This window comes from Paroedura picta, chromosome 1 (assembly GCF_049243985.1).
Source record: "Paroedura picta isolate Pp20150507F chromosome 1, Ppicta_v3.0, whole genome shotgun sequence".
In the NCBI taxonomy this organism is placed as follows: Eukaryota; Metazoa; Chordata; class Lepidosauria; order Squamata; family Gekkonidae; genus Paroedura; species Paroedura picta.
In genome coordinates this window covers 85,246,959-85,261,988 of record NC_135369.1, presented here as the reverse complement: position 1 = coordinate 85,261,988, position 15,030 = coordinate 85,246,959, and the positions used below count along the sequence as shown (strand labels likewise).

Below are 15,030 nucleotides of genomic sequence, written 5' to 3'. Positions count from 1 at the left end.
GCAACAAACTGGAACGTGTCCAGAGGAGGGCACTTAATGCCCAAGCAATATATCACTGGAACAACCCCTCACCAGCGGGGGTTGTTCCAGTGATATATTGCTTGGGCATTAAGTGCCCTCAAACAGTGGCTTGGCTTTTCCTTGTTTCCTATGGTCAGTGTGCTTTCCATTAATCCCTATGGGCAGACATGCTTTCCCTTGTTTCCTATGGGCAGGTGTGCGGTTTTTAAATCCCTATGGGCAGGCGTGCTTTCCAGTATTCCCTATGGGCAGGTATACTTTCAATTCTTCCTCCTGATGGATGGCCGCCCTGACTCTCCCCCAGAAACATTAGCCAGTTGTCTGGAAGCAGTGATGAGATGGCTCAAGCAGAGTCGTCTGAAGCTCAATCCTTCAAAGATGGAGGTCCTGTGGCTGGGTAGGAAAGGCCCATGTGAGGAAGCGCGCCTGCCTGCCATGGATGGTGTGCAGCTCTCTACGGCTCACTCCACCAGGAACCTAGGCATGATTCTGGACGCTTCCCTCACAATGGAAACCCAGATCACAAAGGTAGCGCAGCTGGCATTCTACCAACTCCGCCAAGCCAAACTAATAGCGTCCTACCTGGCCCCGGAACACCTAGCCACAGTGATCCATGCAACAATCACTTCTAGACTGGACTTTTGTAACTTGCTCTATACAGGCCTGCCCTTAGCCCTGACCCGGAAGCTACAGCTCGTTCAAAATGCAGCAGCCAGGATCCTCGCAGCAACACTGTGGAAGTCTCACATCCGGCCTATTCTCCACCAGCTGCAATGGTTACCAGTTGAATTCAGGATCAGACTAAAGGTTCTGGTAATTACCTTCAAGGCCATACGCGGTCAGGGCCCAGTGTACCTGAGGGATCGCCTCCTCGCCTATGCTCCCAAAAGAGCTCTGCGCTCTACCACCACCAACCAGCTAAGGATCCCTGGCCCTAAAGAAGTCCGTCTGGTCTCGACCAGGGCCAGAGCATTCTTTGTTCTGGCCCCCACCTGGTGGAACGAGCTCCCGCAGGAGATCAGGGCCCTGACGGAGCTTAAACAGTTCCGCAGGGCCTGCAAAAAGGAGCTCTTCTGCAAGGCATTTGGCTGAGACCAGACGTAATCAACAGTGACCGAAGGGCCCCTGCTCCCCCCTCAGAATTCCACCAATAAGCCCTGGACCTGTTTGTACTGTTACATTGTTGTATTGTTATATTGTACTGTTACAACTATTTGTTATTATTATAAGGTTATCCACATGTTTTATAGACGTTTTATGTATTGTTCCTTGTTCTATGTAAACCTTCCTGAGCCTCCGGGGAGGGCGGTATATAAGTATGATAAATCAATCAATCAATCAATCAATCAATCAATAAATCCCTATGGACAGGCATGCTTTTCCTTGTTTCCTATGGCTAGCCATGCTTTCCGTTATTCCCTATGGGCAGATTCAAGTGGGTAGCCGTGTTGGTCTGAAGCAGCACAACAAAACAAAACCAGAGTCCTGTGGCACCTTTAAGACCAACGAAGATTTATTCAAGGCGTGAGCTTTTGAGTGCAAGCACTCTTCCTCAGGCAAGCTTTCCAATATTCCCCATGAGCAGGCGTGATTTGCCTTGTTTCCTATGGGCAGGCGTGCTTTCCATTATTCCCTATGGGCAGGTATGTATTCTCTATGGGCAGTTTTGTCCCTAGTTTTAGTATGGCCCCCCTAATGCAGGAGATTCTCCCCCCCCCCCCCCCGTGGTTAGCGATCTCATGAGGGACATGTAAGGCAGCCTGTCAGCTCCGCGCTCAAGAAGCGCACACGAATTCACAAAACTGCTCCTTATGTCATTTGCTTCGGCTATGACGATAGGCGAGGTGGTAGATCTCATCCTGCAAATCCAGCAAGTTGTGAAGCAAGCGAACAGGGTTTGGCTGCAATTGCCTGGAAGTCAGATCAGGGTTTCCTCGAGGAGCTCGCACAAAACAGAGCGGGCGAGGACAGTGAACACACGCTCGCAATGTTCCCGCGGAAGGGAAACTGCATCGAGGCTTCCAATTCAGCGACTCTCCCAACCGAGCCCCGCGCTCTTTCCGGGTTGCTGCCAGCTGAGAAGGCGAGCGCTGCGCTCCTGCGAGGGCCGTCGAAGGCGCGCCAGCCCTCCAGCAGCACTTCCGCCTCGCGCCCCGACCGGAGGCGCCGCGGGGGCCGGTGCGGGAGGGCCACCTGCTGGGCTCCGCTCCGTGACCCGCACCCAGCGCCGGGCTGCCGCGTCACGTGTCCCGGCCCAGCCAATCCGCGGTGCCCGAGAGCTTCTCGGGGCGGCGGACGTGTCGGCTGGCAAGGAGCTGCTTTCCGCGCCGTCTTGGGCTGCGCTTCCCGGGAGCCGCCTCTCCTCCCCGCCGTCAGCCAGCCCTTTACCTGTCGCGGGCGCCTCTCTCCTGCCGCGGTGCGGCTTCCTCTTCCTCCTCCTCACCTGGGCAGGGGAGCTCTACTCCGCGCCGCTCACTTGAGAGCTGGAGCGCTTCGGCAGGTTTAGCGTTTTTCCGCTCAGTTCCAACTTCTTCAGTCGCTCCACTGACTTTTGTCTGTTCTTCTGACCTCCTGGCGCTCCTTCCCCTAGTTTTTCTTCCGGACGCTCCTTTTCGTCTCCCCTCCGTGCTTCATTCCTCACTCTTTTCTGCCTGTGGGCTCCATTATCTTAGATCTCCCACTTGCTCTGCGGTCCCTCCTTGGGCCTGAGCCCAGATCCCAGAGCCCCCTCCCTCTTTATGTTTCCTGCCTCTCTAGACCCCAACCTTTGTTCCTTCGCTTTCTGTGACCCTTGCCCTGGTTTTCTGGAGGCCTTACCTTTCCGGTGCTCCCATGCCTCTGCTCCTTTCTTCTTCATCGCCCCCAGTGCCCCTTTTTCTCCCCCACCACCTTTCTGTTTATCTGAAGCAGTGAGGAGAGCCTTTCTTCGGGTGCTTCCCTGGTAGCTCCAAATGCTGGTGCAGAACCTGGTGTGGTTAGTGCCACAACTGTGACTATGGCTTTGCTGAGCTCCTTGGGAGCGACGGAAGGGGCTTTGGGGGCCAGTGGTACCTCTTGCCCTCTCTGGACTGTACTGTATGACTATGAAGCTACTGGAGAAGATGAGCTGAGCCTGCGGCGGGGTGAAGTGGTCGAAGTTCTCTCTAAAGATGCTGCTGTCTCTGGAGATGATGGTTGGTGGGCAGGCAAAATCCACCACCGCCTTGGTATCTTCCCAGCCAACTATGTGACTTACCAGCCCGGACGCTGTCAGCATCCCCAGCTGGGATTATTGGAGAAGTCTGTCCATCGAACCCAGAGCCTAACAATGGATGATGGGCAGTCTACACGTGGTGAAGACCATCTCGGTTGTCTTGCAGAAATTGACTTCCAGTGTCTGGAACTGCAAGAGATCATTGGAGTTGGAGGCTTTGGCAAAGTTTACAGAGCTATGTGGAAGGGTCAGGAAGTGGCAGTGAAAGCAGCCCGGCAGGACCCGGATGAGGACATCATGGCCACTGCAGAAAGTGTTCGACAAGAAGCAAAATTGTTCTCCATGTTGAAACATCCCAATATCATTGAGCTTCATGGTGTCTGTTTGCAGGAACCGAACCTCTGCCTGGTTATGGAGTTTGCTAGGGGAGGACCGCTCAATAGAGTTTTGTCAGGGGCTTCCCCAACCGTTAGTGGAAGTCATTGGGGCCGGCGCATACCTCCTCATGTACTGGTCAACTGGGCAGTACAGATAGCTCACGGGATGCTCTACCTACATGAAGAAGCCATAGTTCCTATCCTTCACAGAGACCTCAAGTCAAGCAACAGTAAGTATTTAGCTTCTGAATGTTTTTTAACAATAGGAATCTTTGTACTTTCTTTACCAAGTTTAAATGTTATAATCACAAGTGTTACGCATTATTATTATTTTAAATAATTCTGTTGCTTAAAATGAAAAAGAAATGAATTTGTGAGGATGAAGCACAGATGGTGCTACCTTATACTCAATCAGACCATCAGTCTGATTCAGTATAAGGTGGATACTCAGACTGGGTGTGGCTGACCAGGGTCTAAGGTGGAGGTCTTTCACCTCACTTACTGCCTGATCTTTTAAAAGAGGAGGTTCTGAGGATTGAATTTGGGACCTTCTGCATGCTATCATTTTTCTTACCTTCTCTGCTATGGGGTGGTGATAGGGGTTGTTGGTATGATTTACAGTAAGTATCAGCCACATTTGAAATCTTCCTAAAGACCAGTTCTGTTCAAAATGAAGAAATTATACTCAAAATACTTTATGGAGAGTCACCCCACAGTGTCGTGAATGGTGCATGCTGTGGTAAAGCAATTTTAAAACTGGTGGTGATGTAAATGTTTCTGTTACTCCACAAAGGCCCAGTTTGCCTATTTATTGGAATGTGCCCTAACCTCCGCCTCCCAAATTTTCTGTCCTCTTTCTTCTACAGAAATGCTCTTAGTTTTCTGCATTCTTTCCCTGTTGATTTACACTTGAATACTTTATATTCTTTTATGCATTGAGACTACCAATCTATATAACTTTAGCAAAGTTAGTATGTTTTTGATTGTTTTTTAGCTATCCAGAATGGCCATGAAATCCACTATTACTATGCTCTGTTATGATTGGTATTGCAACAATGACTGTTTGATGCCAGTAGATATAACATATATGCTATGACACAGCTAGGATTTTGGGGCCCCAGCAGGGCACCAATTTCACATATGCATTGTTTTAAAATTAGTATACTTTTAATTGCATACCCAGTTCTATTTTTCTAGTATGCTTTTATCATCTCATCCAGGAACTTAGACAAGCATACATGATTTTTCCTTCCTCATTTTACCTCACTACAACCTGATGATTATTCTGGAGGTGACTGGTCCCAAGGTCCACCTGCCGTGCACAGTGGGGTCTCACAGGGCTAGCCTAACAGCATAGTCATTATACTGGTGGTTTCCCTTCCTTGCCTGTTTCATCTTACCTCAGTATTTTTTTCTGGTACTCACTTTTGGTTGAGTAATGCCAGGAACAATGTAAATACACAATCAAATGCTACAAAGTCATCTTCACTATGTAACATAAACAGTATGGAGAACAAATTACTCTTTACAAAATGTATTTGTTTAATTATATGCTTTTTATATGCAACCTCTGTGTAAAAATACAATAAAATCAGACTTTAAAATTATCAGTATTTAAACAAACTATTATACATTGATTGACAAGACAAAAAGGAGAGGCTGGAAGCAAACCTGGAAAAATAAAATGCTAACAACAATGCAATTGTCAGTGAAAGTTCTGGATGAAGAAAAATGTTTTAGCCTGGCACCTGAAGGGTACTACTATAGGCCTGGTTTCTGGTTGTCGTGGTTTTCCCAAGCCATAAAGAGGGTCTGGGAAGAGGAAGGATCTTTATTGGCAAGCTAGACAATGCAAGAGGAGGAATTCCTTTAAGTATGGTATCTCACTTATTTTTATTCCCTTGGTAAAAGATAGATTTTTCATCAAGGGAATGATAATGGTCCCTGTGTCCCATCTCCAACAGTAGACTGGCTACTGCTTTTTGGGACCAGTTGACATTTCTAAGGTATTCAACAGCAGCTCCATGTAAAGTGCATCACAATGATTTAATCTAGGCGTGATCAGAACATGGATAACAGTGGTCAGATCATGTTTTGGGGGGAATAGGTATAGTCAAAGTTGATAAAAGATGCTATATGCCACAGAGTATACCTGACTCTACAAGTATAAATTAGGATTGAGAATCACTCCTTCAGGGAAGTGCAACTCTCTCCAGGATAGTAATTGACCAACCGCATCTCAGTCTTCTTTTGACTTCATTTCAGTTTATTCATCCTCTTCTGTCTTGTATAGTAAAAAGGTAAAGGTATCCCCTGTGCAAGCACCGAGTCATGTCTGACCCTTGGGGTGACGCCCTCTAGCGTTTTCATGGCAGACTCAATACGGGGTGGTTTGCCAGTGCCTTCCCCAGTCATTACCGTTTTGTATAGTACTGTAGCTTAAAACATCTATCTATAATGCATAAAATGGCACCCATCCTTCCTGCCTCATAGGCAGCTTTGTTTCTCCAGAAGTCCATGTTAATTCTTGGTTGTGTGTGTAGATTCCTGTTCAAATCATTGGCCTGTGTTGCCAGGAGCTGCCTGAGTAGCAGGCTGAAAAAGCCTGTCCACTATTGCCTTATAGGTATTTTTACATTCCAGAAATTTTTTATTGTTACCAGGTCTACAGTTGAATTTTAATCCTCAGAACATACTTGGATTTGTTGTGATTGACCATAAAGCCCCTAAATGTTCACAAAACTGCCTTGATGAACTGAGACTTTGTGATGGGAAATATTTTCTGAAGAATCTACTCTTTTACAAACTGGGTTGTACAATTTTTCATTCTGGAGTTTTGCCAGGATGCACATGCATAGTTATGTGGTAGTTCAAAAAACCCAGTACCTTTTGCACAGCAACCCTTCAGTTAATTTTTGGGACTGTGCTACCTATGACTGCTGTTTAGATTAATGAACTGAGAGGTAGTTGCAGCCATCTGTGAATGCTATGAGATGAGAGTCGTTTGTCTTTATACCTGATACCTTTGAAATCAGTAAGGTTCCCAAATATGTTTGGCTATTAGGAGGACAAGGTAATAAAGAGGAGAAGGGCAAAATGAAGTTTTTGGACTGTAAAGGGAAGAAATGATCAGGTTGGAAACAGGCAAGACAAGCAAAATACAAATACAGAATGGCCAGCAAAGGTAGGTTATTTCTTTTTTTTATTTTATGCATGCAGATCAGAAGAGAAAAATTATTAGATAGGTGCAGTAACTATGGATGCATGGGCAGGAGTGAAGGGCTAAGAAGCCGTGGAAGTTGGAAGTGTATCTTTAAGTGTGTGTGTTTTACACCACTAAGCCTTTATGTGTTGTTGGAAGTTTAATATGAACCAAAGCCAATGACAACCTAAACAATTCATATGAGGTATGAATAGATCCCATTCAAATCAGGCTGAGATTGGATAGTCTTCTGGTGCTGAGTTATTAAGAACTAGTAGTAGAGCCCGCTGAAACTAAAATTCAGCGGGCGTTGGGGCCTGGGGAGCTTCCCCCCCATCCGGAAAAAAGCTCCCCAGGCCCCAGGGAACGCGATCCGCGGCTCTGCGAGCCGCGGATCGCGTTCCCTGGGGCCTGGGGAGCTTTTTTCCTCCCCCCCCCGACCCGGGAAGGAAGGAAAAAAGGTCCCCAGGCTCCAGGGAACGCGCTCCGCGGCTCTGCGATCCGCGGACTGCGTTCCCTGGGGCCTGGGGAGCTTTTTTCCTCCCCCCCCCCCGACCCGGGAAGGAAGGAAAAAAGGTCCCCAGGCTCCAGGGAACGCGCTCCGCGTCTCTGCGAGCCGCGGACCGCGTTCCCTGGGGCCTGGGGAGCTTTTTTCCTCCCCCCCCGACCCGAAACAGAGCTTCCCAAGACCTGGAGAAGGCGAGCCGCGGCTCTGTGGGCTCCGTGGGGCGGCGGCTCCGTCTCACGTCGGCTCTCTTCTTCTCCGACGGCGGCGGCGGCGGCAGGTAGGCCTCGGCAGCAGCGCAAAGGAGCAACTGCGAGCCGCGCTCTGCGCGGCTCGCAGTTGCGCGGGGCTGGGAATCGGAGGGACCAATCGGCAGGCGCTTTGCGCCTGCCGATTGGTCCCTCCGATTGTCCGGAGGAAGGGTCCAATCCGGACCCTTCCTCATCCCGGACACAACCCGCCTCAGAACGCCTTACAGTTTTATTTAGTCCGTGGCGCCCGCGGCGCCACGGGCGGTGTTAAGATTCTGACAAATGAAAGATTTTTCTTTACCCTTGCCTGTCTCAAGTGCATAAAGGCTGGTTCTTAAACATTATATTGATGTTCTCTTTCTTTGCATGAGGATGTTTAATGAAGTAATAGAGGAAGCAGAGGAATATAATAAAGGAGAGATTGTTTGGGCTTTGCCTTGCACTCAAAGGTTCTTGCTAACTCTGATGGAGCCTCTTGTTCACAAACATCTCTTTGATCTGGATTTTTAAAAAAACTGACCAAACTATTACAAAAGCCTAACAATAAAATCCATCATGGAAAACTTTTGATTCTTTAACTATGTATTCCTAAATTAGTGTCTTTTGATATATTTTATTTGAGGCTTCTTTTAAGATGAATATTTCTATTACATTTGCCTTGTAGAAGGCCCAGTTGACTTAATGAACTTTCTAGAACTTCTCTGGGTTTGACTTGTAAAATGATTTTAGAGAAGTTGCTGTAATGGATCAGAATAAAGGTGTGTTTCGTCCCAAATTCCTCAAAGGATGGAGATTCCCTATCATGGCTAATAATGTTTCATAAACATAAACATTCTCTTTTACCTTGTCTGATCTTTTGGTCTGTTGAATGGGCGGACTTGCTAGTCTCTAATCCTCTCCAATGTAAACTTTAACAACTATGTTTCAGTTCTCTCAAAAATCCCATTTCTTCTTGCAGCATTTACTAACGCCTCAGAAGAGTAAAAAAAAAAAAAGGGGGGGGGCTCTTTAAATTTAAGAATAAAATTCATTATATTGTGTCTCTCCTCCCCAAACATTTTTTCTGCCTAATTTGTAAAAGATCATTAATCTGGAAAACTTTTCTTTGTGTGTTATTGATATACCTTGTGATCCTTTGCTGGGTTACACTGTGTAAACCCATTTGTTTTCAGTGGGTTTGCAATGGAATAACTGCATCGTTACGATCAGATATGAAAATTGTAAGTTGAATCTGCAACTACAGCTGGAATACAATGGTATGCATATCTACATTAACAGACATTTTGAGTATTAAGATTTCAGTTAAAATAATAGTAACATCATTCACTGGCCAGTAAAATTAAGCATAGACATTCAAAACAGCAGCTGTAAAATAGTCTGAGTGAAATAGTCCTTGTGAAACACATAGAAAGCAAAAGCATCACACACTTACTAGCATACAGCGTTCAGCAAGCACCAGAGGTTGGGTAATAAGGGACTCCTTTTAAAAAACAATCTGAGTGACAGTTAAGGAAAGGCTTTGAGAATGAAAGCATATTTGCCTAGCACCTGGAAGGCTGCAAATTTGGTGTCAGGGTAGCGTCTCTGAAGAGGGATTTCTAGAGGGTTGGCCCTACAGTCTCTGGTGCTCGCTCACCTTTCTTCTGCCATGAGGGCACATAGAATAGTGAAGCTCAACACTGGTATTCAAAGGGCTATTTCATACTTGTAGCAGCATCACATTCCTTCCATGTAATTACAATAAGCCTTGCGTATAACTGAGACTCACACAGACATAGTTGTATGTATCCTTCAATTTCCCAGATGTGTGCTGGGAAACAAACTCTGCGAAGCGTCCTCAGTCCTGCAACTTTCTGACCTGCCTGGCTGACAATTTCATTTATCAAATGATAGATGAACCCACAAGAGGTTCAGCCATACTGGACTTAATACTGGCCAACAGGCAAGAGTTGGTGGATGAGGTGAAGGAGGTGGGGACCCTAGGGGGAAGTGACCATGTGCTCATAGAATTCCTTTGGAGATGGGGAGCAAGGAAGCTTGTAGCCAGACACAGATGTTGGATTTTCGTAGGGCAAACTTTAATAAACTCAGAGACATGATGAGTGTCATACCATGGACGAGAATGCTGGAAGGGAAGGGAACATGTGAAGGGTGGGCGCTACTCAAACAAGAGCTATTGCATGCTCAATCAATGACTATCCCAGAAAGACGAAAACACTGCAGGAGCTTTAAGAAGCCTATTTGGATGAACAGAGAACTTCAAGAGGAACTAAGAAAGAAAAGGAAAATGTTCAGGAAATGGAGGGAAGGACAGAGCTCTAAAGAAGAGTACCTACAGGTTACTAGGCACTGTAGATCAATCATCAGAAAGTCCAAAGCTGAGAGTGAGCTAAGATTGGCCAGGGATGCCCACTGTAACAAGAAAAGATTTTTCAGTTATGTGAGGAGCAATCATAAAGTAAAGGAGGCAATAGGCCCACTGTTGGGTGCAGATGGAAAAACTCTAACGGAAGATGCAGAGAAAGCAGAAAGGCTTAGTGACTATTTTACATCTGTTTTTTCCCACAGGTCAGGGTTTAGGTACATCTAGAGATGGCAGTAGCCAAAGGATAGTATCTGGATGGCAGGTTGACATGGATAGAGAGGTTGTCGAGAGGCATTTAGCTGCACTGGATGAGTTCAGATCCCCTGGGCCAGATGAAATGCACCAGAGAGTGCTCAAAGAACTTTCCGGAGAACTTGCAGAACCCTTGCCCATCATCTTCGGGACCTCTTTAAGGACTGGAGATGTCCCGGAGGACTGGAAGAGAGCAAATGTTATTCCGATCTTCAAAAAAAGGAGGAAGGATGACCCGGGAAACTACAGACCAGTGAGTCTGACCTCTATTGTGGGGAAGATAATGGAGCAGATATTACAGGGAGTGATTTGCAAACATCTGGAGGAAAATTTGGTGATCCAAGGAAGTCATGGATTTGTCTCCAACAGGTCCTGTCAGACCAACATGGTTTCCTTTTTTGACCAAGTAACAGGTTTGCTGGATCGTGGAAATTCAGTTGATGCCGTTTACTTGGATTTTAGTAAAGCTTTTGATAAGGTTCCCCATGATGTTCTGATGGATAAATTGAGGGACTGCAATCTGGATTGTCAGATAGTTAGGTGGATAGGGAATTGGTTAGAGAATCGCACTCAAAGAGTTGTTGTCAATGGTGTTTCATCAGACTGGAGGGAGGTGAGTAGTGGGGTATCTCAGGACTCAGTGCTCGGCCCAGTACTTTTTAACATATTTATTAATGATCTAGATGAGGGGGTGGATGGACTACTCATCATGTTTGCAGATGACACCAAATTGGGAGGACTGGCAAATACTCCGGAAGATAGAGACAGAGTTCAACGAGATCTGAACACAATGAAAAAATGGGCAAATGAGAACAAGATGCAATTTAATAAAGATAAGTGTAAAGTTCTGCATCTGGGTCAGAAAAATGAAAAGCATGCCTACTGGATGGGGGATACGCTTCTAGGTAACACTGTGTGTGAACGAGACCTTGGGGTACTTGTGGATTGTAAGCTAAACATGAGCAGGGAGTGTGATGCAGCAGTAAAAAAGGCAAATGCTATTTTGGGCTGTATCAACAGGGGCATCACATCAAAATCACAAGATGTCATAGTCCCATTGTATACGGCACTGGTCAGACCACACCTGGAGTACTGTGTGCAGTTCTGGAGGCCTCACTTCAAGAAGGACGTAGATAAAATTGAAAGGGTACAGAGGAGAGTGACGAAGATTATTTGGGGCCAAGGGACCAAGCCCTATGAAGATAAATTGAGGGACTTGGGAATGTTCAGCCTGGAGAAAAGGAGGTTGAGAGGGGACATGATAGCCCTATTTAAATATTTGAAAGGTTGTCACTTGGAGGAGGGCAGGATGCTGTTTCCATTGGCTGCAGAGGAGAGGACATGCAGTAATGGGTTTAAACTACAAATACAATGATATAGGCTAGATATCAGGGGGAAATTTTTCACAGTCAGAGTAATTTAGCAGTGGAATAGACTGCCTAAGGAGGTGGTGAACTCCCCCTCACTGGCAGTCTTCAAGCAAAGGTTGGATACACACTTTTCTTGGATGCTTTAGGATGTTATTGCTGATCCTGCGTAGAGCAGGGGGTTGGACTAGATGGCCTGTATGGCCCCTTCCAACTCTATGATTCTATGATCCTGCCAACTCAAATGGAACTGATCCTTACACAGCTGTTCAAATTGTCCTGAATTTCTAGCATATATGATGCACCGTAATTGGGAATGTAACCAAGGTGGGGTATTATTAAGTAGGAACGGGGAAATGTCCCATCTTATGTAGTGACTTAGTGATAATTATTGCTGTAGGAAATTCACATCAGGTGTCATTTCAAAACTCTGCTTCAACATAGCTTTGTCAGCTTTCAGGTAGCCCAATAAATGACATTAAACTGGGATTTTGCACCCAAACAATCTGGGTTTAGAATCCTAACTTGTGCAGAGATAATTGGGGCAGTCCACACAGGAACTCTTTCCACAGCTGCTAATACAATTTCCCCTTTAAGTTGGAGCAAAAGAAGAAAGTCCTGGGAGTCCCTTGAGTTTTGCTTGGAAAAACACTGTATCATGTAGAATTACCCCCTCCTCCAAGCAGGGGTATCTTGCTGGCTACAGGGGGCAAGAATCTCTATATGGGAACCAGCTCTGGCTCATATGTTTATATGCACACATCACAGGTTATCACAATTCATTGCGTCTCAGAATTCCTTCCCTCTCACTCAGAGCATGATGGAGAGAAGAGAAGGGAGGAAGAACGATCAGGTGTTGAATGCATTCTCTGCAGCAAACTAACATCCTGGTATCAGTTTGGCTTGCTGTGACTGTTAAATGCTATTTTGTAGTCATTTTCTGGAGGCTATCCATAGAGATCTGGGTCTTGTAGATAGTTCTATGTACCGTTTAGCTTTGTCTTGGTTTGTTTTTGAGCCAGAGATCAAAGGAAAATGTCAGTTGGGTTGAACATTGCCACCTTTCCATGAGCACTCTGAAAAGCTCTTCTTGTAGCAGTCTGTTACATGGAAATATTAATGTCTAATAATCTTTTTACCAGGCACTTTTTTGCAGAGTTGCTACAGAGAATGGCACTTTTCATTGCTTCTGTGGAACAAGTTGTGATTCAAAACCTAGCATTGAAAAAGAAGAGTTGGGTCTTACATACTACTTACTCTCTACCCAAAGGAGTCTCAAAGCGGCTTACCTTTCCTCTCCCCACAACAGACACCCTGTGAGGTGGGTGAGGCTGAGAGAGCCCTGATATTACTGCTCGGTCAGAACAGCTTTCTCAGTGCTGTGGTGAGGCCAAGGTCACCCAGCTGGTTGCATGTGGGGGAGGGCGGAATCAAACCCAGCTCACCAGATTAGAAATCCGCACTCCTAACTACTACACCAAGCTGGCTGTCTTACATAAAACAAATTCACACAGAATCAACTAATAGTCGGCTTTATTGTATTAGTGTTTGTCTTGAAGGTGCATGAAATATCACATGAAACATTTCTGGCACAAAGAAGCCTCTATATGAGCTGTAGTAGAGCATGATTTAAAGTCCTTATATGATTAGTCTCTCAATACTTTTAGTAGCTTTTCTACTTCTGGGTTCTGTAAAATAGAAATAACCTTAAATCCTTTTAAATATATGTGGACTAAACTGTTGTACTCATAATGCACTGTATTAAACTACATGATGTAGGGTTATAGTGCAATTATGCCAACTGGAAATTGGTCTGTTTATTTCAAACTGGACTATTATGACAAAAATACAAGTATTTAAGCATTGTATATGGAAATGCATATACATGGAGAAGTCTACCCAACCGCCTAACTAATAAGAGATAAGGTTTAAATTTTTAGTGCCAGTTAGGTAACCATTTTAATCTGAATAAACCAATAACTTCTTTGTTTGCCATCTGTCAGCTTCTTATCTCTAAAAAAGTTAAAGTTCTTGTGTTGCAAATTTTGAACGAAAGTGGCCTTGTAGAGTAACAGAGTACTTACTCATGGGTGCCAGGCTTCTGCTGATTAAACCTCACCTTGACAACGAAGGCATATGCACTGCATTTCTGAAGCCATATCGAGTGACTTGCAGAGGTTTTAAGAAGTAGCCTTTAAGGCAAGTCACAGTAAATGTGCTCACTTTATCCCACACCATTTTGAAAACAAAATTCAGCTTTGACATGGCTGTAATTGCAGGGTGTGTATTATAATACCCAAGTTCTGATTTATACGTTGCTGCTGAGAGATTTTCATGGAAGGTGCCAATTTAAGACATGGTCTGGAAGCTGGCTAGGTGGCAGACAGCTATGAAATTGCCAGCAGAGTGCAGTAAATCTGCTGGCAGAAAGGTTGGGTTGAAGTATTTAGAGAGTAAAAAGAATGCAAAGGAATCCTGAAAGGAGGCTAGCAGAACAACCCAACATAGTATGTGTGCCAGGGAAGGATATCTAATTTATTGAAGGTATTTGGGGAAAGGGCTGGATCGCTGGCAGACAGTGTGGGAATTGTGATCCAGGCAGTTGCAAAAAGGGGAGAGGGGGAGAAGCTACACCCAAGTTGGAACTCAAGTGGTTCTTTTTCACAAAGGTACAGCTTTGGTGATGTTTCTAACTGCAGAATATTTATGTCAAATGCATATGTGTATGCATTTGACTGTGTGTTGTGTTAAAGTCAAACTATCTCCTCGCTCCAATAAATCTCCCCCTCCTCCCTCCATCCGAAAAGCAACAGGCAAATCCAAAGTCAGCTCCTTGCTCCAAAGTTTACTGCCAAGGGGTTCTTTCTCTAGTCTCAGCTGAATCAGCCCCAGGCAGGCCAGTGTTGGCAGAACAATCCCTCTTTGTTCTTTTCACTGCTAATGAAATGTTTGTTTTTGCAGGTGTGCTTTTAACTCAAGCCTGATAAGCTAGCCTTCTCTCTTTTTCCTCCCAAACACTGCAACTGAAATGACTTTCATTCTATAGTATGAAAACTCAAAGCATGAAATAATCTTGAAACTTAGTTGTACACAGGCAGTTACAGTTCTTTATAGAAAAGTTACATTTCCACTGGGGAAGCAAGGGACTGTAGAACATTATTTATTTGCCATTTTGGTAATAAGTCTCTCATTTGGATCACCTATAGTAATGGCTGCTTAAAACTAGAGGGAAGACTGGAGAGTCAGTTTTGTGAGTGTTGGACTAAGATTTGAGAGACCCAGATTTGAATCCCTAGACTGTCCTGGGTTTTTCTTGGCACAGTACCACACTCTCTGTTATATCTTTAGGGCAGGAGGCAGTAATGGTTGTAAGAACACAACAGCCAACTAGCAGAGCAAGCCACAACTAGGCCGAGTAAATTAACTTCTCTAGTTATTGAGCCTCTCCTTTCCAGAGAACCTCAGGGAGTTATTCTTAATAAGCCAGTTTGGTGTAG

The 15,030-nt window shown here is 45.2% G+C and overlaps 1 protein-coding gene across 4 annotated transcripts in view; it reads left to right on the top strand.

The window, feature by feature from the left end:
- Positions 1–1,585: 1,585 nt before the first annotated feature.
- Positions 1,586–15,030, top strand: part of MAP3K21 (mitogen-activated protein kinase kinase kinase 21) — a 55,061-nt gene continuing 41,616 nt past the window's right edge. For 2 of the 4 annotated variants that reach the window (XM_077346163.1, XM_077346143.1), the window contains exon 1: positions 1,586–3,821. In XM_077346163.1, coding sequence (XP_077202278.1) covers positions 3,017–3,821 — 805 coding nt within the window. In that variant the 5' untranslated portion in view covers positions 1,586–3,016. Of the gene's footprint in view, positions 3,822–6,657; positions 6,776–15,030 lie in introns of those variants that run through there. The other 2 variants (XM_077346152.1, XM_077346174.1) reach the window with 2 other exon arrangements.